This window comes from Narcine bancroftii, chromosome 1 (assembly GCF_036971445.1).
Source record: "Narcine bancroftii isolate sNarBan1 chromosome 1, sNarBan1.hap1, whole genome shotgun sequence".
In the NCBI taxonomy this organism is placed as follows: Eukaryota; Metazoa; Chordata; class Chondrichthyes; order Torpediniformes; family Narcinidae; genus Narcine; species Narcine bancroftii.
The window spans coordinates 29307494-29331902 of NC_091469.1; the positions used below are offsets into that span (position 1 = coordinate 29307494).

The 24409-nt window shown below is 38.6% G+C and overlaps 1 protein-coding gene across 6 annotated transcripts in view; it reads left to right on the top strand.

The window, feature by feature from the left end:
* The window catches only part of LOC138756757 (uncharacterized protein KIAA1958), a 115756-nt gene extending 91507 nt beyond the window's left edge, over window positions 1-24249 (top strand). For 5 of the 6 annotated variants that reach the window (XM_069923165.1, XM_069923173.1, XM_069923145.1 and 2 more), the window contains one exon: window positions 826-6964. In XM_069923165.1, coding sequence (XP_069779266.1) covers window positions 826-1865 — 1040 coding nt within the window. In that variant the 3' untranslated portion in view covers window positions 1866-6964. Of the gene's footprint in view, window positions 1-825; window positions 6965-20350; window positions 20518-23198 lie in introns of those variants that run through there. The other variant, XM_069923180.1, reaches the window with a different exon arrangement.
* The last annotated feature ends 160 nt before the right edge of the window (window positions 24250-24409 follow it).

The following is a 24409-nucleotide window of genomic DNA, read 5'->3' on the forward strand; positions in this document are numbered from 1 at the left end:
TTTGGCTGTTGAAGCCAATTTTCTAGAGGGGATGTAACTTGCGCAGGCCAAAACACTTCAATATTGATGATGTGAACTCGTCTTTTAGCATTCATTGCTGTTAAATTCTCACTGCCAGTAGGCAATGTTCAACTATAAATAGTTGACCCAAATAGTTTGCACTTCAAAACATATTTACTCTCTTGGTCCAGTACAAGTTTGAATGTTTAATTATACTGTACATTATTTTCCAGCATTCCATTTATTATGAATATTCTAGAAACAATATTGATTGGTGAATCCACTAGAAAGGAGAAGATGAAAATGATACTCGAGCTGCTGCAGGTTTTCCCTTTGCTTTAGTTTAAACCACAAAGAGTTTATTTTACACTGGCCTCGTATTTCACCAATAGCCTTCCCTAATTCTTGACTGCAAAGACAGGCAGGCTATTTTTTTAATTTTGTTGAATCTTAATATGTCCACATTGATGTTGCTTGACTTTTAGACCTATTTGCAGGCTAGTGCATTGGGCACTTTGCAGTGCAATATTGCAAGGGGTTGACATTAAGTGTTTGATCTGTGATGAGATGACTTGTACCTGATATTTAATCTCTCACTAATTCATATGCACCAAGAGTGCAGCATTGACATGAGGACCTTTTTTTTTGATGATTTTTGTGCCTTTAATTTTTTTTACGTCATTTGTGAAATTGAAGTTGGCTTTTGAAACCTAAGACAGGTATGTAATATCGTTTTCCACTGACCTTTGTGAAATTGAAATTTAGTTTCAATTAGCTTTATGAGCAACTTATTTTTTCTCTTTCCCTTCCCTGTTCCATGCTTAGAAAATGAAGAAAGAGGCTGCGAGGGTCAACAGAATGAAAAAACTGTCCGAAGCACACTAACAGCACTAAGAAACTTCAGAGATTTCCTGCTTTCCAAATATCCACATGAAAACCGGGAAATCCAATTCATACCATGTACGGAACTTGATGTCTACCTAGCTTCATTCTTTGTGGATGCCAGGCAGAAAGATGGTTCTGAGTATGAGCCCAACAGTTTGGCCAACTATCAGTGTGGACTTGAAAGGTACTTAAAGGAATACAAATATGGGTTCAGTATAACAAGAGATAAGGAATTCAGACGCTCTCAAGAAGCACTTAAGCAGAAGCAGCTTGAGCTGAGAGGCAAAGGGAAAGGAAACAAGCCACATAAATCAATGAAACTAACTTTTGCCGATGAGCTCATCCTGCGCAAAAGGGGTTTGCTGAGCAGATATAACCCTGAGGGTCTGCTCAACCTCGTGTGGTTAAACAATACTAAAGCATTTGGGCACTGTGCAGGGTTCCACAGTTCCACTCTAAAGTGGGGGGATATTAGGCTGCACGTAACTGAAACGGGCTTGGAGTACCTGGAATGGGAAATCATAGACAATTCCGATGCACAAGGGAAGAGCCGGAGAGCCGGAACGGAGTGCAGAATTTACGCCACGCCACATTCTCCACAGACATGCCCAGTGCAGGACTACAAGGAGTATGCACAAAGACGCCCTCCAGCTATGCGTTATGAAGATGCCCCCTTCTATCTGTCCATCAAGCCAGTCTGCAATCTGGCTGCACTTTACTGGTACAATAGTCAATCCCTTGGGAAGAATAAGCTCTCAAAAATGGTTAAAACCATGTGTGAAAAGGGGAATATTCCAGGGAGGAAGACCAACTTTAGTGTTTATCAGAGTTGTAGTTCTCTGTCTGAGGCACAAAGCAACCAATTGGTGCTGATATGTAACAATCTGAGCCAGCAGGCTGCCCAGTCAATGTCTGGTCTCAACAACACAGGGAACTTCATCATCTCTGGCTCTTTTGACTCTTCCTCTGATACAGCCTGACAGAAATTTGCTTTGGGATTTTTGAAATTTTTTATTCGCTGAGTCCTCTTGTAATTTTATAGAGTCTAATCAGTCAGTGATAGTTATAGTTTTTAAACTCAGCGTGAGAATGAATTATGTCACAAGCTCTGGCACATTTTAAAAAATCAGTGCTCAATTGTACAGGTTAATGATTCTGTAAAAAAAAATTAAAAGAAAATGTGTATTGATTTCACTGTGGAAATTTTTCGTCGCAGCAAATTTGGACATCGGGAACTTAAATCTCACTTTGAAATAGTTTAATTCTGCAAAGATGTTTAAAAGCTTTTGATTATATTTCTAAATCTCTTGTGATTCCTAAGAGGATGAGTTTTCCATACATATTTTCAATATGTGCACCAACTTTATTCGGCTTCTTTAACAAAGGTTTCTTTATGTCCGAATATTGAGCTTTCAAGAAAGATTACAGAAATTATGTGGTTCCACAAATTATAATTCACACATCTCCAGATAGCTGAGATGAGAAACGATATTTTGAATAATCTTGCCAGAGATCCCAAAATTTGGTAGCCATTTTCCATAGCTGCAGTATTAATTGTTGAACCCAGTATTAATTTTGTGCTGTTTTAAGCCATTTCTCATTTTTGGTGTTTTATCTCCTTTAATGCTCCAGGAGCTCCCTTTACATCCTTATTCTGTTGTTGCCCCCATCGTTGCTGTGAGAAATCTAGAGTATTTTGAGTTACATATTTGCTGCTTTTGAGGTCAAGCTAGTTTAATAATTGATCATGGTTAGCTGGCTCTGAGATCTTCCTGGCATTTTGTTTCTAATTTCCCTAATGATTAAAGTAAATAAGTGATTAGAAAAATCAGATTGAAGATTTATTTATAAACAATTGAAGACAAGTAACAATATTTAAATATGTTCAGTGGTTGAGGAGCTCTGTCAGTGATCTGTATATTTCATTTTTACTATACTGTGTGGGACCAGGTGATCCACTCCCATAACATCTGACCTTGAAAGACATAGCATAACATATTTAAAGGACAAGATTTTTAAACTAAGTAATACCTGAACCACATCAGACTGGTCACTTGTTATTCTCTTCATGTGATCTTTGCACAGTACTTCATGGCTCCTACTATTTTAACCTTTTCATCTTCTGGTTATTGAGGATATCTTTTTGATATGAAGGAAGAAATTCAGTGTCCTGGTTATCCTGTTGTGTTGTAAATGCAGTTTTTATCCATTTGTTTTGTTTCATTTGGCTCTGTATATCTAAAATGTGTTTGTGAAAATCTACCAGCAATTTGATTGTAGATTTTTTTAAAACTTGCTATGATTGATGTCACAGATTTTGTATGTTATTGTATTTATTTTAGTGATTTGCATTTATAACTAGGCTTTTCCTGGTGTGAAATTCATAGCCTGGTCCTGTCGGTTGGTAGACAATAAGTTTTTCTTAATTGTATAATTGCACAAGTTTAAAATAAAGTAAACTGTACAGGACACTATTACATTGTGGAGCAATTTCTAGAGCTATGTATGTGTATTTAAAATCTTTGTATGAAAATTAGGCCCAATTTGACAGTTTGTCTTCCAAAATTATTGGAAGGCAAATTTTCCACCATAACAACATACCTGTTTATGCATGCTCTTCTCAGTGAAAGGTTATCTTTGGAGCTGAAAGGTTTTGGGGTTGTTAAATGGAATGACTTGTTTTATAGAGCTTATTGTTTTAACAAATATACAAAATGACTTAACAAGGAAGCTGTGGGGCTGTGTTCTTTCCCTGGCCCTCCTCTCACCATTTTACTCAAACTTCTGCCTGCTTTTTGTTCAGATCTTGATGAAGGACTCAGGCCCGAAATGTTAGTTATATATCTTTGTTGCATAAAGAATGGTGTTTGACCTGCTGAGTTTCTTCAGCACTTTCGTGTATTGAACTTCAATCACAGCATCTGCAGAGTTTTTTTATTTAACAAGAAAACTGTTAGGTACTACTTTTTAATCAAAAACTAATTTACAGAAGTGGATATGTTTGGCTAATCCATCTAAATGTGAGCATCTAAAAACCAAAATTTAAATGGAACCAAGATGAACTACAATGAATTGAGAAATATGGCCATAATTGTTACCCCAATTTGACAGTTATCTTTGCAATCTCCCACTGAAGAGGTCTTTTGAAAGGTCAGAAGATGCTTGAAGGGATAAAATAACATTCTTTTTTTAAATTTGGGTTGAGGTTTATCTCAGAGGAGTTCTGTATTTTTCCAGTTCATGACCCAAATTTGAAATTCTTTAGAAATACTGTGAAGCTGTAATCACTTATTGAAATGTAGCTTAGATATTCATGCTTATTTTATTGATTTTCTTTCATTAAAGTAGTGCATGAATAAGGTTTTTTTATACTGAAGTTCATAAAGTTTTTAATCTTTGTATTTTGATGTACAGGTATGTGTAATTGTTTTGCGGCTTTACATGCGGGGCAATTGGCCACCTGAAAGTGCCTAGTGACTCAGTAAATCAAACCTGTTAACATCCAAGGCATGCTGGGAGGAAATCCTTTCTTGGCTGATGATTATGCTGTGTTATCCAATTTTAGCTTGGTATCTATCAGAAGTAGAATCCAGAGAGGACAATTCAACCCCTAAAGTTTGTTCCACCCTTCCCTTCTTAGGTCATGGCTGATTTGAACTCTTATGGCATCAACATAATGTAATTTGCATATCCCTTGCTGCACTTTTGCCCTACAAAAAACCATAAATCTTGGTTTTGAAAATTATTTTGAGATGCTGCATTTGTCCTATATTTAATAACTGGGGATGGGGAGTTAGCAGTGTTTCTGCTTGTAATTTTGGCCACCTTATCCTTTCGTAGAAATGCTTGTATCTAGATAGTGAAGGAAAAGTTTGGGTTCAGTTCCAGATCCCTCTAGGAGTTCAACAGTTGTCATCACAACTCTATGGGTTAGTTTCCAGATATTAACTGCAGCCTGTGACAACTGTACCCTGGTAACAAATAAGACAGTAGGAGAAAAATTGATAAAATCATAATTATGCAGTTATAAGCACTTGGAAAATATTTAGTTGTTCGACTTTGCTTTAATTGCCATTCATGACATTTTTATACTTAAGGATGTATTCCAAAGTTATTAAATGAGGGGAAAATGTATTTATAAAAACAACTTCAATGCAATAAAATTATCCACTTCATTTTGCAGGAGCAATTGAGAAAACAATTTGAAAATGTGTTGCAAAATGCATGGACAGTCAGAGTTTAAGGAGAATGATAGAGGAGCAGCACCAGGCCTTGATGATAGTTGCCGAGCCTGAGCACCCATAATATTATTCCCTATCATATTAGCCAAGACTGTGTTGTAGTTTGGAATGTCTGGAACCCAGGGAACTTTTTTTCTTGATGGCTAGTTACTGCTTTCAATTCTTGGAGATTTATTTATTTGAAAACTTGAGCCCTACCATTTTTTAAAAAAAAATGTTTACTGGGTTGCCTTTGTACTGGAAGGAGAGCTGTTTCTCACAAAAACAGAAGGTTTGATAAAATTAGCAGTCAGGCAGGCAGCTGTGAATAGATTGAGTTGACATGATAATGAGTTTATTTCATATATATCTGCTGATGTTCTTACTTGCTTCACCAAACAGGTACTTCATTTAAAACAATCAACTACTATAGAATACATTAAATTTAAGAGATTAAAAACTGCAAAATGTAGATAATAAATAGTGAAGACCTCAGAACTACCACCACTGATTCTCTTTGACCTGCTGAGCATTACCAGCACTTTCTGCTTTTTATTTGATCTTCAATATTTTGTTTTAGATTTTTGTCATCTTCATTAGCTGGATAGGTATCTGTACACTCTTATTGTGTTTGAACTGCCCAAATATCATCCTTTGACTGAAGTCATTTCCTTTGCTATTCTTGATGCAATGTACAACGTACACAGACTATAAAGCATTCTTCAATCTGATCGTTCAGCATGGTGCCTCTTGTGGGTCAAGGGGAGTCGTGTTTCATTTGCATACCATTCCTTATTTTGAGTTTCGCCTTGATGTCTGTTTTCCTTTTACGTTGAAATGAAGATATGTTTGGTTTTGTTTCAAAAATAAAATTAATTACTGAACAGTATTTTGTCAGTAAAATGTTGCTGTCTTGCCAAAACACATGCACGTCTCCTATGCATTCTGTAGTCAAGTGGTATTGTTGCAATGCAGTCTAAGCATGAAGGTACTTTCATTTTCATGGGTGATTAATATTTTTTTAGAAAGGCTACATTTGCTGCTCATAATCTATTAGTTAATAATTTTAAAGAGCCTTTCGTGTAACTCCTCCAATCAATTGGCTTATTGATAGGTGTGATTATACCAAAGAAGAACAGTGCAAGATAACTCATTTGCTCGCCAATTCCATTATAAGACTAGAAGGGGAATAGTGTCAGAGTAGGTTGGAAAAAGATAATGTAGCAGAGAGAGATGCCTCAGAAATCCCTCTTCCTTTGTGATAAACGTTTGAGATGATGAATAAATGTTGGAAGATGCACTGTATTCCTCTGAAACAGAATGAATGTAACATGCATTCGATTTTAATTTTTTTTTTGCTGTCAGTATGCTGTCATTTTCTCCAGGCGATATTTTTAATTAATGTTCTTCTTTGTTGACACTTTCATATTTGCTGTTGTGCTGTACTGGTAATCATTCAAGATGACCAAATTAATTGGTAAGCTAACGTCTTAGCTGTTCAAGGAAATAATATTTAATATATGAACTCTCAAAAATGGAAAAACACTTTTAAAAAAAAACCACATGCACACACATAAAGCTAATTGGTTTGAAAGTTGTTAATAATTGTCTGTCTGATTGCTGCATGCAACTTCTGAGTTTCTCTGTATATGTAGAAAATGAACTATTTGCCAGATGATAAAATAAATCCATTCTGTGTTCTTCATTTGATTAGGTTTTGTTTTTATTTTAGTGTTTTGCCTCTGAGCTAGGAATTATGCACATGTATCAAGTCATCAAAGATCTGTCATTGCACATACAAATTACCATACGCATTCTGAATGTGGCTCTTTTGAAGGATCATAAGTAATAAAAAAGAAATGAAGTTCTTTCTGACTGAACGAGTGTTCTTTGTGGAGAGAGGTCTCAAAGTGTTATCTTTGAAATAACCATATAACCACTTACAGCACAGAACAGGCACATTAGGGTTAGGGTTTAACCCTAACCCAAATAAAATGAAAGTTCCCATATTTAATTGAAAGAAGAAACCTTGCATTTAAACAGTGCCTATAATAATTTTGGGTCATGTGATAATGACCAGTGAATCTATTTTTGCTTGCCACTCCAGAGAGAATTGGCTGGTCAATTTTTCAATAGTTCCTGGAATCTTATCCACCCAAGAAGCTAGTTTGGGTGAAAGTTTAATATTTTATCCAAAAGATAGAGTAGCGCTTTGGAAGTGCACTGAGCCTAGATTATGAGCTTTGATCTCGCACATCTCAGACATCTGACTTGACCAGTTTATGAGAGCACTTTAAAGGGAAGTTAAATATCAATACATTGCTAAGAAAGAGAACCACTTTGAGGCAAGACTAGGTAAGCACTGTGGTTTTGCTTTTCACATAAACATTAGAGAATGGATACCTTAAACTTTCCCGCAAGGGCAGTGTGGGAGTGTAATTTCTTTTTTGCTTTCACGAATGTTGACACATTAAAGTAAGTTTTGTCCTGTGTCCTAAACCCTCTTTGCTTAAATTATTGTTGTAGTCTTTTTCTCAGAATGAGGAAATTCAAAAACTAGAGGACATAGATTTAAGGTGAGAAGGGAAAATGTACAAAGGATCACAGATGCACTTTATTCATACTGAGGTTGATGGGTATATTGAATAAACTTCCAGAAAAAATGATAGAGGTGTGTACAATTGGAACATTTAAAATACATTTTAGACAGGTACATGATTAGGAAAGTGATATGGCCAAACCCAGTCAAATAGGACTAGCTTGGGTAGACTACTTAGTTGACATGGACTAATTGGGCTAACGGACCTGTTTTTGTGCAATACAACATTGACTCTGTCATTGTGTCACCTATGTGGCAAATAGCTATTTTAAATAATTTTAAAATATATTCACGCCTGGTGAAGAGCCAAGAATAAAGCGTTATAGCAGTTATGTACGGTTTTAACATTGTAATCTTTATTTTCAAACCCCTTCATGATGTTACCCTTTGTACATTTTTAACATTAATAGATCGAGTAAATTGATCAAAATGAATATTTTTCCTTGTATTCAATACTTATTTCAGTGAATTCCATGTTTACTTTCAAAGGGTTTTTTTCAGGATTTGAATAAAGTGGTGAGGAAATTTTTATGGAAGGGAAAATTAGCTCAAGAAGCTACAGAAATTGACATGGAAATATGCACTAGGTGGACTTCAGTTGCCTCATTTTCAAATTTATTATGAAGCTGCACAGTTGAAGTTTGTTAGAATGATGGATATTAACCAGCCTCCTAGTTGGGCCAAGGTGGAGTTAGCCTATATTTCTGAATTTGATGTTCACCAATTTATACATAAGTGGAATTTGAATTTATTGCAAGGATATGATATGCCGGTATGAAAACATTTGTTAAAGTTATGGGTTAAAAGAAATGATGTTTTTGGAACAAAGGGTAAATTATCAATCCAAACTCCGTTATATCAAAATCAGCTTATTCCTTTTTCAATGTTTAATAGGTATTTAAAGATATGGTATTCTCAGGGTATAAAAGTGATTCAGGATTGTTTTGAAGAGGGACAGTTTCTTTCTTTTAATCAATTGAGGGAGAAATTTGGTATACCAGTAAATTCTTTATCTGTGTTTGTATTGTTGAGGCCATCTTCAAGGAACCTTGCTTTAGTTTTCATGGATATTGTGATCACGAGGTTATATGATGAGTTGACGATTCTTGTGCATGCCATACTTTATTCATTACCCTTTTAATGTCATGCATTATTTACATTATACAGAGAGAAAGCTAAAATCAGATTACATTATATTTTGAATCCCTCAGATATTTTTAAAAATGGCCATTGATGCTTGTATATATTTATTCCAGACTTATTAAGGCCAGCATGGGAATTGGATTCAGATTATCTGATAACTGGTTGAATTTCTTTGGCTGTAAAGCTGTATTCTCCTTCACAGGTGTACTTTCTATCTTCTGTCTTGTATTTCTCCCTCCTATCCCTGCTGGTGCACATGCTTATACCTTGACTAAATGGGCAGTGTCTTGAGTACTATCCCAAGTCCACTGCTGACTAAACTGTTTACCCAAGTTTTTGGTCAGTGAATTAGCCTAATATTTTTGAGTGTGATGACAAATAACGTTTGATAACTTCGCTGTAAAAAAACAGTGGACATTTAACAACTTAATTTTGATTGTAAAGCACCTCCATGTTTATTTCACACCTTGATCTCAAAGTGGGAGATATGTATTTTGAGAACATGCGAGGATAAATCACATGTCTAGTCAAGGTTGACATTCATAATATAATTACTTAGTTTGGAACTTGGATTAAATTCAGAGAACATAATTAAAATGCTTGTAAATAATCACAATGGTAATCCAAATAGGCACTTGCTGTGCTACACAATGTGGTCAGTAAACAAGAGACGGCCCAGCCCAATGCACTACAAATCTTCGTTGGCGACTTTAATCAGGCCTTCTTCAAGAAAACCTTGCCCAACTACCACCAGCATATACCAGAGGTCCCAGCACACTCAATCACAACTACATCAAGGTAAGAAAGGCCTGCCATTCTTCCCAAGTCCGCATTTTGGCAAGTCGGATCACCTGGTTGTGCTCCTTCTGCCTTCATACAGACAAGATCCTAAAAAAGAGAAACTCCAGAGATCAGGACAGCTAGAAGGTGGTTGCAGGAGGCTGAAGAATGGATACAGGGACTTCCTCGAGTCAGCAGATTGGGTGGCGTTCAAGGGATCAGCTGAGAATCTGAACGATTATACCAGGGCAGTCACAGACTTCATCAAAACAGCTGTGGATGAGTGTGTCCTCTCTAAATCATCAGGGTTTTCTCCAACCAGAACCCCTGGATGAACAATGAAGCAGGGTGAAAACTAATCCAAAAGAGTTCTACAAATATGTTAATGGTAAAAGGAAAGCTAGAGACAAAATTGGTCCTTTAGAAAATCAGAGCGGAAAACTGTGTGGAGCCTAGAGAAATGGGGGAGATATTGAACAGTTTCTTTTCTTCGGTATTCACTAAGGAGAAGGATATTGGGAGATGTGAGATAAAAAAAAGCAAATTGGGTAAATATGGGGAATATAGAGATTACAAAAGATGTAGTTTTAGGGCTTTTGAAGAATATAAAGGTGGATAAGTCTCCGGGACCAGACGGGATCTTCCCCAGGACATTGAGAGAAGTGAAGGAGGAAATAGCAGAGGCTCTGGCGGTAATTTTCCAAATGTCATTAGATATGGGGATAGTGCCGGAGGATTGGCACATTGCGCATGTGGTTCCGTTATTTAAAAAGGGTTCAAGGAGGAAGCCTGGCAACTATCGGCCTGTAAGTTTGACGTCTGTGGTAGGTAAATTAATGGAGAAAATTCTTAGAGATAGTACTTATAAACATCTGGATAGACAGGGTCTGATCAGGAGCACTCAACATGGATTTGTGGGAGGAAGGTCATGTTTGACCAATCTGATTGAATTTTTTGAAGAGGTGACTAGGAATGTGGATGAGGGTAGCGCAGTGGATGTTGTCTATATGGACTTCAGTAAGGCCTTCGATAAGGTACCACATGGAAGGTTAGTTAGGAAGGTGCAGTCTTTAGGTATAAATTTTGAGATAGTCAAATGGATTGAACATTGGCTGAAAGGGAGAGGCCAGAGAGTGGTAGTGGATAATTGTCTGTCAGGTTGGAGGCCGGTGACCAGTGGTGTGCCTCAAGGATCTGTATTGGGCCCATTGTTGTTCGTTATATACATTAATGATCTAGATGATGGGGTGGTGAATTGGATTAGTAAATATGCAGACGATACTAAGATAGGTGGAATAGTGGATAATGAAGAAGGTTTTCAAGGATTGCAGAGGGATTTGGGCTGCTTAGAAAAGTGGGCTGAAAAATGGCAGATGGAATTTAATGCTGATAAGTGTGAGGTGCTTCATTTTGGTAAGAAGAATCAGAACAGGACATACGTGGTAAATGGGAGAGCATTGATGAATACAGAAGAGCAGAAAGATTTAGGAGTAACGGTACATCGTTCCCTGAAGGTAGAAACTCACGTGAATAGGGTGGTGAAGAAGGCTTTTAGTATGCTGGCCTTTATCAATCATTGCATGGAATATAGGAGTTGGGAGGTGATGTTGAGATTGTATAAGATGTTGGTGCGGCCTAATTTGGAGTTCTGTGTGCAGTTCTGGTCGCCTAATTATAGGAAGGATATAAACAGAGTGGAGAGAGTGCAGAGAAGGTTGACCAGAATTGTTACCTGGGTTTAAGCATCTAGAGTATAGGGAGAGATTGGACAGATTAGGTCTTTATTCTTTGGAGCGTAGAAGGTTGAGAGGGGATTTGATAGAAGTATTTAAGATTATGAAAGGGATAGACAGAGTGGATGTGGATAGACTATTTCCGTTAAGAGGAGGAAAGATTAAAACAAGAGGACATGAGTTAAGAATTAAGGGGCAGAGGTTTAGAGGTAACATGAGGGGGAACTTCTTTACTCAGAGAATGGTAGCCGTGTGGAATGAGCTTCCGGGAGAAATAGTGGCGGCAGAGTCAATTGTATTATTTAAGAAAAGGTTGGACAGGTATATGGATGAGAAGAAGATGGAGGGTTATGGGCATTGTGCAGGGAGGTGGGACTAGAGAGGGGTGTTTGGTTCGGTGCGGACTAGAAGGGCCTAATGGCCTGTTTCCGTGCTGTAATTGTTATGTTATGAAATCCACAACCTGCTGAGACCTAGATCACAGGCATTTAAGTCTAGAGATCCAGATCAATATAGAAGGAGCAGGTATGACCTACGAAAAGCTATCTCAAGGGTGAAGTGGAGATTCCAGATGAAACTGGAAACAACACAGCTGGGGTGGGGCATAAATGACATAACCTGCTCTAAAACCAAATCTGATGTAGTAGCAGACAGCAAAGGACCACAGTAACAGTGAAGAACCATCCCCGATGATCATATCCATATCCTGTCCGTATCTGAGGATGATGTGTGGGCTGCCTTCAGGAGAGTGAATCTGAGGAAAGCATCTGGTCCTGAAGGAGTATTAAACAGCTGTGCTGACCAATTTACCAATGTATTCACAGATGTCTTCAACATTTCACTCCAGCAGGATGTGGTACCCACCTGTTTCAAACAAGTGTCAATCATTAGAGCATTGTAACCTGTCTGAATGACTATCTACCAGTAGCAGCACTTACATTAACAATGCAGTGTTTTGGAAGGCTGTTGTTGAAGAATATCAGCTCCTGTCTGAGCGTCAACATGGATCCATCCAGTTCACTTATCGTAGCAACAGGTCTATGGCTTTGTCACTGGCTCTACACAAAGCCCTGGAACACATGTACAGCAAAGATTCATTCATCCGGATGCTCTTTATTGAGTACAGTTTGGCATTTAACACCATCATCCCCTCAAAACTGATCAACAAACTCCAAGACCTGGGACTCAACACTCTAATATGTAATTGGATAATGGATTTCCTCACCACCAGACCACAATCAGTGAAGATTGGCGAGAACACCTCCTCTAGTTTCCATCCGTACTGGAGCATTGCAGGGCTGCATTCTTAGCCCCCTGCTTTACTCACTTTACACCAACAACTATGACAATAACATAATCGACAAATTTGCCGACAATACCATGATAGGGGGTTGTATAAAGAGAGGCGATGAGTCAGCATACAGGAGGGAGAGTGAAAACTTGGCTGAATGGTGCACCAAAAACAACCTTGGACTCAATGTGACCAAAACCAAGGAGCGATTGTTGATTTCTGAAGGGAAAGCCAGAGGCGTATGATCCAGTGATCATTGGGGAATCCGAGGTGGAGAGGGTGAGAAAATTTAAGTTCTTGGGAGTCACTATCTCGGTGGATCTTTCCTGGACTGAACACACTCATGGCATCGTGAAGAAAGCACGTCAGCACCTCTACTTGCTCGGGAGTTTGCAGAGCTTTGGTATGACAAGAAACCCTGGTAAAATTCTACAGATGCGTGGTGGAAAGTGTGCTGACTGGCTGCCTCTCGGCCTGGTATGGAGACACCAATGCCCCTGAGCGTAAAGCCCTGCAAAAGGTAGTAGACGCAGCCCTGGACATCACAGGCAAAACTCTCCCCAACATTGAGAACATCTACAGGGAAATAGGCCATTGGAGAGCAACAGCGATTATTGAGCATCCAGACCTGCACATTAGGAAAGCGGTATACATGCCACAAGACTTGTACCGTCAAGTTCAAGAACAGCTACTAACCCTTCACTATCAGACTCCTCAACAATAAACTCAATCATAGACTCATTTAAGGACTCTTACTTTTGCGCTCTTGATTTTTTAAAAATTCTCTCTGTATTGCACGGTTTGTTTGTATTCAATATCTGTTTACAGTTCTTTATATGTTTACATGTATACACTGTGTACATTTTTTTGCACTACCAATAATGGTAATTCTGCCTCACCTGCAGGAAAAGGAATCTTGGTTCTATTCTATGTGATGTCATGCTATGTTCTCTGACAATGAATCTGAAATCTTAATTTCTAGGAAATTATATTAATCTTTGCATGAGTCATTTTCAACTTGCCAAGGTCTGTTTAAAATAAATTAAGCATTGATGAAAAAATTTTGGTGTCAAAAACCAAGAATGAAACCATCCAGGTGACATGCTCTTGGTGTGAGACGACTGGGGAAAATTGGAAAAAAACAGACTTTAGGACTGCAATAATCTTTTAGTGCTCTTTCAGAAGATATTGTGAGCTTTTTATTTGTTTGGCAATATATTTTACAGGAGAGAATGGCATGAGGGAGGAGTGGTGAACAATATTGACAAAAAAAGGATACCTCTAAATGGTTTTATAAAGGGCAATTTTTTTGTTGGAGTGCCTGACTCTGTGTGAGGGCAGGGGAGTCCACTGCCTTTGTTCTCGATACCCTACTACCACCTTCCCCACTCATTAGGTAGGATGGAATGAGGATCTTATTTTGGGTCTTGACGCATATCCTGGTGATCTCCAGAGTTTTCCTGCTGTTGTGGAGAGATCCAGAGTTGGTTCAAGAGAGGAGAGAGAGAGAATTCTCACTCACACATACTCATGCACTCTCACTTGTTTGCACTCTGCCACACACTATCTCTCTTGCGCTCACACTCTCTCACTGGCACACTCTCTCTCACATGCTCCAAAATTAACACACCTTGCCGATCCTTAAAAGAAAAATAGGAAACAGAAAAAAAGAAAAGAAATAAAGAGAAAGGTCCCCGTCCCCAAAGGAAAAGGAAAAAAATAAAGAGGGGTAATTCTCCCATCTGATGTGACAAAATCATCTATTTTACAAAAGCATTAATTGCACGTAGATAAAACTTTATTTGATTCATCCAGAGCTTCCTTCCTTCCTGAAGAGATAAATACCTTGATATAGACATCACACAGAGTAGTGGAGATAGTGGTATTGGAGGGAGCATCATCAAAGGTTAACTCCCGTATATCTTAATTATGGGTTCCACATTCTTAAAAATATGTTGTAACAATTTCTGAGGTTGTAAGTAATCTTCTCCAGGGGAACACAACTATGCATTTCTGACTTCCAGCACGTCAGACGCAGTTGGGAATCAGATTTCCAAGTAATGGCTGTGCATTTTCTGGCCACCGCTAAAGTGAGTTTAACATTTCAATTGATATTTCGACAACCTCATTTTACGTCTTCTATCTGCTAGGTTCCCCAATATTAACAATTCTGGAACCTGAGGGTATTGAATTCCTGTAATTAGTACCAAATCTTTCCAGATGGATCTCACCTTAGAGGGTGACCAGGTCGAATGCAAAAAGGTCCCTATATCTTGACTGCATTGAAAACATTAATTGGATAATTCAGATTTCAATTTATTTAATTTGTATGGAGTGAGGTACAGCTGATGCAAAAAAAATTATATTGCACCAACCTATATCTAATTGTATTGACACTGTCACACACACTCTCATACTCATACACAGTCTTGCATACTCACGCAGACACACATGCACACTCGCGCATGCGCACACATGTTCTAGCATGCACACGTTCTGTCTCACCCTCACACATACACGCTCTCTCAAACACACCGCCTTTCTCTCCCTCTCCCACACACCCTCTCTTGCACTCACATTCTCTGTCACATGCGCTCTACACACACTCACTCTTTTTCACACTCACAGTCTCACACTATCTTTTTCACACACACACTCCCACCCCCCCGGTGGAATTAAAAATAAGTGAAAACTACAGAGAGAGATGAACACGAGAACTAAATTGTAGTGTTAGATTAATTACAACAAAGTAGTATTCCTCTGAACCATCAAATTAGTCATTTTAATAATTGCCTCATGGCCAATTAAACCTGTGATCAACCGCTATTGATTTTTTAAAAAAATCATTACTGGATAACCTGGATATTAAGTAATGGGATTATAATATTTGGGGAATGTGAAGGGCAAACTTTTGCCTAATAATCTAGAACTTGCTACCTGGAAGGGCAATAGAAAGAATCAATTGCCTTTCAAGCAGGAATTGACTACCACTTGAGGGGAAATACATTGTAGGAATGTGAGGAAAGAGCAAGGGGGCTAGAACTGAGTGGATTATAGTACAGGAAGTTGGCTTTGTATCTGTGGTCTAAATAGCTTCTTTCTGTACTGTGATAATTCTACAGTTTGTGACTAAAATTTAATACTAATGCAAATTAAACAGCAATAAAGTGTTGTCTTCTTCAAAGTGCTGAAAGCATCCTTTCTGTACTAGTCTTCTTAATACATGTAGAGTCCCTCTAGTGATCGGAATTGTAGGTGCAAACATTGCAGTTCCGAATCATTGCCCTTCTCCAATCTAATCGCATGTAAAGTATATGACTGGAGCCAGAGCAATGCCCCAGAAGCGGCTGAGAATAGATTTTGAGCTCACATTGACTGTTATGTGTTAGGCAGCAAAGGTTGTCCTAGCATGAACTGATGAGTTTGTTAAATAATTTTTCTGTGAGTTATGGACCCAGCATGGAAGATAACATTATGACATGCTTTGAATTTTTACAAGTTGCTTGCATAATCCAAACTGTCAGCTATAATAAAATAAATCCTAGATCGAATCATTTTAAATGTATTTATAGGAAGTGGGCCTGTTCCAAATTTTCCATTTGATGGTCTTCTGGTCCTGCCATGTCATTGGGTTTGATGCTCCAAGATGTAGAAACAGCTGTAGTGAAGGAATGGTATTTCCAGCACAATGGTTTCTGACTAGGACATCTTGAAGATAATTGCACGATAACATGGTTGAGTTTAGGGAAGAGAGTAGTGATATGCTGATTACCACATTACAAAAGAGGAGGTGCTTTGGTCTTGCAACTCTTTCAGGCCTGACCCAGTATATTCAAAGACATAGTGGGAAGCTGGAGGAGAAATTGCTGGGGCTTGGCAGAGAGATTTGTATCTGCATTAGTCATGGGAAAGGTACCAGACTTGATGGTGTTTAATAGTGCGCTTTTATCTAAGAACCGCAAGGATCGGCCAGGGTACTACAGGCCAGTCATTCTAACATTTGTGGTGGGTAAGTTGGTGGAGGGGATTCTGAGGGACATAATCTATCTGCATGTGGAAAGGCAAGGGCTAATTAGGATAATAAGCATGGTTTTATGAGTGGGAAATTATGTCTCATGAATTTTTTTTTTAAGATATGACCAAAAAGATTGATGATGGCAGGGTGGTAGATGTTGCCTATGTGGACTTTACAAAGGCCTTTGACAAGGTCCTGCATAGTAAGATGGTCCAGAAGGTTAAATCACATAGGGTCCAGGCTGAGATAACCAGCTGGATATAAAATTGGCTTGGTGGTAGAAACCAGGGCGGCACTGGATGGTTGATTTTCCAAATTAGAGGCCTATGACCAATGATGGGCCACAAAGATTGGTTCTGGGCACACTTGCCTTCATTGGTCAGGGTAAGAGTACAAGAGTTGGAATGTCATGTTACATCTGTATGAGACAATGATGAGGCCGCATTTAGAATTTACTTATGACCTTGAGTTTTCATGCAAAACTAAATATGCAGGAGCTGTGTTCTCTGGAAAGATTAAGTCTTATGAACGTCTTTGTAGAAGTATATAAATTCATGAAGGTCATAGTTAAGGTGAATTGTCACAGTCTTGTTCCCAGGGAGAACATTCTAAACTAGAGGTAAGGTAAAAGAGGAAAGACTAGTGATCAAACTATTTCTGATCAAGTTTGAGGGCAAACACCTTGGGTCCAAAAACCAGTCTTTCACATAAATAGTAAAAACACACTGAAATGCTAGAGGAACTCAGCTGGTCTTTTCAGAATCTCTAGGAGACAAAGATACATTGGCTGATGTTTCAGGCCTGAGCCCTTCTTCAAGGAAAAATCAGAATAAGCTGGAAGCAGGAAATCTCAGAAAGTCTCAGAATTCAAACAACGGGGGAAGAATCCAGACCAACAAAAGATGTTATTAGATATGATAAGGGATGAGGCAAGAATTTATTATGTTTGTCCAAAAGGAGACAGAATGGAGAGACAGAATGGAGAGACAGAGATAGGGAAGGTGACGGGGGAAGGAGGGGTGAACAAAAGCCAGAGAGGTCGATATTAATGCCATCCAGTTGGAGGGTGCCCAGATGGAAGATGAAGTGTTGTTCTCCCAATTTGCAGGTGGTCTCAGTCTGAGACCATGGACAGACATGTCAGCAAGGGAATAGAATGGGGAATCGAAATGGGTGGCCACAGCAAAATCCACACTATTTGTGGCAGACAGAGCCAAGGTGCTCAACAAAGCGATCTCTCAGTCTCTCCGATGTAGAGGAGACCACAAAGGGAGTACCGATTGCAGTAGATGACCCCTGCATATTAACAAGTGTGTTTTTACTATGATCATAGCATCTGCAGACTTTTGTGTTTAACATATAAATAAGGCCACTTGCAAAGATATGAAGAAAGGGTTAGATTGGGCACAGACTAAATGAAAGGTCAGTGGATATGTAAGCAACTGATTCATAACATTCTGCAAAAACTTCTAATTAGTAAGAGAGGTTCACTGAGAAATTTGAGTAATTTAAGTTGCCAGGACTTGATGCCCTACATTTAATTATTTAAAAGGATGTGGTGGAGGAGACAGTTCAGCATTGATAGAAGTTGTTCAAACCTCATTAAGCTACCTGAAAGGTGTGATCAATTTGTAAAGCCACAAGTGTGACTTCCACATTGAAGAAGGGAGGAAGACAGAGAAACAGGTGCTTTTAGGCCAGTTAGCTTTACATCTATTGTTAAGTATATGAAGAGATGATGTCTCCTTGATCAACACATGAAAAAAAGTTTAAGCAATTACCGTGGTTTTACGAAGGGTAATCATAGATGACAAATTTACTCAACCTTATCAAGGGGAACCAGTTTTTATAATTTATTAGGAGGTATTTGATTATGTGTCACAGTGGTTACATGATGTAATGTCCTGTCTAAGTGTGGAGAGAATTGGATACAACATTAAAGATAGAAAGTTTCAATTTGTAAAGATGCGGGGCCCATTCATAGATTACAATCACAATTAGAAGAATTAAGAATTTTGAATGTTCTGGAGATTCTCTGTCTGATATCTAGATCTGATTCACAATTTCCCTTTTCATTTACAAAGATTATCTTGATTAGAGGGAGGGCGAAAATTAGATTTAGTTTTTAGGTTTTTTTTTGTTTTCTTTTTATCTTCTTATCAAATTTTATTTGGATTAATTTGGCAAATATGGGTTTCAACATGGTTATCATAGATTAATTCAATAACTTGTTTCTCATGTGATTTAAGAAACTGTAATGTAGTTCCATCATTTTTTTTTGTACTTGTATGTTATATGAGATGACTTTTTTGTGCTTTCCTTAAAATTTTGTATGTAAATTTATATGTTAAACTCAATAAATATATTTTTTTTAAAAAGATAATAAGTCGCAATAAATGCTAATATACAAAAGAAGTTGTCATGGTAAAGGAAGAAGGGTTAAGATGGACTGGTTTTCACATGGTAGGTAGAGAATTGGATTAAATGCATCTTTTTACAGGTTGGAAAGATGCAGCGAGTAGTGTTCTTAGTGTGATCAGAGGTGCATTGTATCCACATTTACAGGTGACATTAAGATAGGTGAGAAGGCACGCTGTGATGAAAAAAAATTGCACACAACAGGATGTCAATAGGTTGAATGAATGACCAAAGACTGAAAATGTAGTTTAATGTAGAAAATGTAAAGATATCCACTCCAGTAAATGGAATGAAAGGCAGTTTATTATCCAAATCTTTCGAGAGATCTAAGTGTTCTTGGGCATGAAACGGTTAGGGTTAGTAGGTGCAGCATATCCTTAGTAAGGTAATGGGATATTGGTCTTTGCTACTAGCAGTTTGGCGTTAGAAATGGGGAAATATAACAGTTGTACAGGATGTGGCTGAGGCTGAACCTTGAGTGTCATGTGTAGTTTTGAACTTATTTAAGAAAAGATGAATTAACATTAGAAGCAGTCCCCAAGAAGTTAACTGGAATGAGTCTTTCGATGAATGGCTACAAAGCTGGACCTATATTCTTTGGAGCTTGAAAGAATGACAGAGAGGATATTGAGATTGTCCACTGGTGGGAAGTTTCAAAGAAAGGGACATGGTAATGAGGGACTTTGGAATTATTCTTCCAGATGTGGTGAAAATTTCCAGGGAACTTAGAAAAATCGCCCTGCCTTTGTGACAAATTTTATTGTAGTTTTGGTTGCCGGTTTTGTTTAATGTAGTTCTAATGATGACTCTTTTTAACCACATTTTGAGGAACGTTGAAAATAGATTGCTCTACTTCTAACTCGTTGACTGGCTCTTGGGGAAAGTATTGGCAGAACTCTCAAGTGTGGCACTTCTAAATCCCAAGTAGATGTTAGGCACGATGTGGGCAAATGGGATTATATGAGTTTATATGACTATTTGAAGAGTTAAAAGGACCTGGAAAAAGAACATAATAATTTCATTATGTCGACATTGTTTATAAATAACTTTAGGCCCCATAATTAATGCCCTCAATCCATGGCAGTGTTAGAACATCAATTTCTTATTTTTTAGACCTTTCAAGAATAGTTTATTTGTTAATATTGACTCTTTCAGCTGTTGTGCATCCTTTCCTTCCTGAGAACATTGTTATACAGGTATTGCTCTGTTCCTTTTGTAATTAACCTTGGCCATCACCTCTGGGTTGTTTTTTTTTGTTTTATATAGCCCTTTCAGGAAAACTCAACAGGTTTCCTACGTTTGATGGTGAATTGAAGGAGCTCTGTACAAGCGCTGTCAGTGCCAACACTACTAAGGCGACCCTGTATTCACTGAATGTGTGGCGATACTGGTGTGTGACACGTGAGCTGAAGCAATACATGGACATTACCAAGGTAAGTCATTTGAAAATTTATATATAATTAAGTTCACTGTGTACACATGGACAAATTGCCTGCTCTGTGCTACTGGTGTTCAAACTCCACATGAACCTCCAACATACCTTTCTTCTCTGAGTACTTATCCAGTTTCTCTTTAAAGTTATAGGTAGCAACTATGGGAGAGAAAGGATTGAGGAATATGATGGTGAATAAATGACAAATAAAATGAAATTGATCTGTTTGCTGAAATTAGAGCTTGGACACGTTGATCCAAGTTGCCGTTCAGCGAGACCATGTCCCCTGTTGTAGGAGTAAGAATAAGGTGGTCTGTCCATGCAAAATAAATGCAGGAAACTCTCTCACCCCATACTTTGGCAGCCAAAAGTAATGGTACCTCCATACAACATGGTGAAACCCAGACAGAATCAGAAAGCACTCTCCTTAAGCAGGAACAATTTCACATTGGAAGACCACTGAAGTGTTATTGATAAAGATGAGATCAAACAGCCTGTTAAACACAAGAAGGAGAGAATGGTTTCTTGCTTTGGGTCCAAACTGATTCTCTTTGAGAATCAACCTAGCTTCAATGGCTTCCTTCTGTCCTTTCCCATTCTGTGAATCTCTTGCAATTTGAGTAACCTTGTTTTTAAATCTCTCATCTCCCTTTTTCCAATTGTTTGAAGCTTTCCTATCATAGCCGCAGAAGATGTATCAACACTTCTCACAAACACGTTTTAAAAATTTTTGTCATGAAAAGAATATTTATAAAGAAATGATTATTCAACCATCATTTTTGATCACCCTGTTGAAATATTGATTCACAAGAACTTTAAATGAATGAGAATGTGCAACTCACTATTACAGAGAGAGGTAGAGGTGAATAGCAATGATGCATTTAAGATGGAGCTAGGTAAAACTGTAAGGGAGAAAGAATTAGAAGGAAGTGATGTAAATATAGAGGCTCATGTGGAGTATAAACACTGGCATGGTGCAGATAGATCCAGTAATCTGTTTCTGTGCTGTATATTCTCTCAGCATTTTAGGAGGAGGAGCCCATGTCCAGAAGTCTGAATAATTTGTCTCCAGATGAGGACATGCCCCAGAGAGGTAGAAGCAGAGAGCTACTCGATTAGGCAGCAAGGATTACCTGCATCAATCAACCTCCTTTGAGTAAAGCAGCAAGACGTGGTCTTATAATTACCATATGTAATTTTTAAATTTAAATGTAGATATACAGTCTGTGAATCTGTTCTGCCCAAATGCACTCAAGTAACCAATTAATCTACTAACCCCATACATTTTTGGAAAGTAGGAGAAAACCGGAACATCTGGAGGAAAAGCACACTGACATAGGGAAAAGGTACAAACTCCTTATAGACAGCAGTGGTTTCAAACCTGGGTCACTAGCACTGTAAAGTGCTGTGCTAACCATGCCACCCATATAACTGAGGCATAACCACCTACTTTTGTATTAATTCCACTGGTAATAAACAGTAACGTTGTGACCTTTCCCATGTACTTGCTTTACCTTTTGCAACACTAGAACACCTAGATCCCTCCACATCTCAGACCTTGGACTTTTCATACCATTTTGATAATATGCTTCTTGTTACTTTTCCCTGCAAAATGGATAGTTTAATTTTTCCTGCTGTCATAAATTCTTTCCCGCTCACCTAACCTATTCACTTCCTTTTGCAACCTTAATTTCTCTTCACAACTTGCATTCTTGGCGACCTTGGTGTCAAGATCAAACCAGCGCAGCATATTCCACTTATTGTTCCCACATTTGGTCATGTATCCTCAGTCACCACATTAATTTCAGATAGTCCAGGTCAAAATTCATTGTTTCAGGATAACTTTAAGTGGATTTTGTACTTTGAAGTCCTTTTGTGATCATCTTGATTTTGAGAGCTTCGTGTACCTGATTCAGGCACCCGTGATCGGCCTTGAAATGTATAAATAAGTGGTTCACACAAGATAACTGACCATTGCTGTTCATGTGCCACTTTTGTCCAAATACTGACCAGCTTTCTATCTGGCCCTACAATTTGATCCCAGCTACTCAGCCAAATGTTATCAGCTTAATGCTACCCCAGGATATGTAGATGTGCATAATCTGTAAAATCTCTGTTCACTTTGCTGACTTTAATCAACATTCATTCACTGGAGCTGTGCAGATTTTTGTTACTGTGCAACCAAAATGATTTGGAAACAGTGCATTAACCAGAAAGGAAAAGGCAGCGCCCAAAGAGAAAAAGTCATGCAAAATAAAGCACACTGCATGGGTGCTCCAGTGCCTCATGGTGTGATCCAGGATTGGTTCCTTTTCAGAATAGAGATGTAAAGATCTTCTGTGAGGAGTCTGGATCGTGGCACTGCAATAGTGGATTATCTGTCAAATAATGGGGTGGTTGGAACCAAAAATAGGATCATCTGGTGTTCTTGATCAGTGTCTAGTAATAACTGTTTCATGGCAGGGTGTGGATCATTTTCTCTTGGACCAGGGAACCTACTGTCGGCCTCGGCTGACATCTAAAATGAAGGCATGGTTCTTGCAGACTGATTGACACCGGTGAAACTGAATCCTAATAATTAACCAGTGCGTATCAGATTGGGAGGAGAGTGCTTCAGGAGGGAAATAAGCTGAAGAAATGATATGATTGCATATTCATTTGCTAATTTCTATTCTTTTAAAGATCTCACCTGTGAAGCTCAATGAGCTGCTGGAGGACTTTTATGTGACCGTGAGGAAGACCGATGGCTCTGATTTTCTGGCTACCTCCCTCCACGCAATCCGCCGCGGCCTGGATCGTGTGCTGAAGAACGCCAATGTGGGCTTCTCGATAGGTGACGCTGTCTTCAAGTCCTCCACCCAGAAGCTGAAAGACAAGCTGAGGATGCTGAACAAAGCAGGCATGTCAGGCTCACGATCCCGCAACATCATCTACTTCACTGGTCAGGATGAGGAGGAGATGTGGCAGGCCGGTTATCTGGGTGACACCAACCCAGTGGCTTTGCTCAGTGTGGTGGTGAAGTTCAACAGCCAGTACTTCAACATGCGAACATTGCAGGAGCACGTGGACCTCATGTATGGGGACATTGAGCTGTTAAAGGATGCAGAGAACAGGCCTTTCTTTGCACGGACTGACATGGTCAAAAGAGAGAGCAAAGTCTGCAGCAACAAGCTCTGCTTTGGGCAAGTCTATCACGAGCACTCAGAAGGACTCAAGAGATGTCCATACTGCCTGCTGTATAAATACATGTACACCCACCGGCCTCCGAGTCGGCGGGATCCCAAATCTCCCTTTTACCTAGTGGCCAGAAAGGACTTCTCCCAGCTGGACAGCATCTGGTTTGAGGAACAGCGAATGGGCCTCCGCTCGCTTAGAGCCGTGGTCCCCAAACTTGCAAAGAAAGTCAGGCTTGAGCAAAGTGAGAGTTTCACATTTGTGTCCTTCACTCAGGCATCTCTGCTCAAGCCAGGAAAGTTCCTTTCTCCCGACAGCTGAGGAAAGTCTGTGGCTTTGGACCAAGAGAGTTGTTTTAACCATAGATCTTCTAAATAATGATGAATGGAAAATAATGATCAAGCTAGCCGATAGAAAACGATGCACAATGTGAATTTATTTGGAAGGGGGAAATAGTTATTTAATCATAATCTTTTTGTTGCAACATTTTCATTACAGGTTTGTTTTTCTGAAAGGCAACTGTCACATAACCTCTAAAATAAAACAAAACTGCAAACTATTGCTGTGGGGAATTTGGTGAGAATGGTTAGTAGTAGTGAGTAGATTTTTTTTTAAATTAAACTCTTGTCTTTATCTTTATGGAACAAAAACTGCAATTCTGTAACAGTTGATTGGGTCCCTGACTCGATGATAATAATGTTGACTGATCACCTGCAATC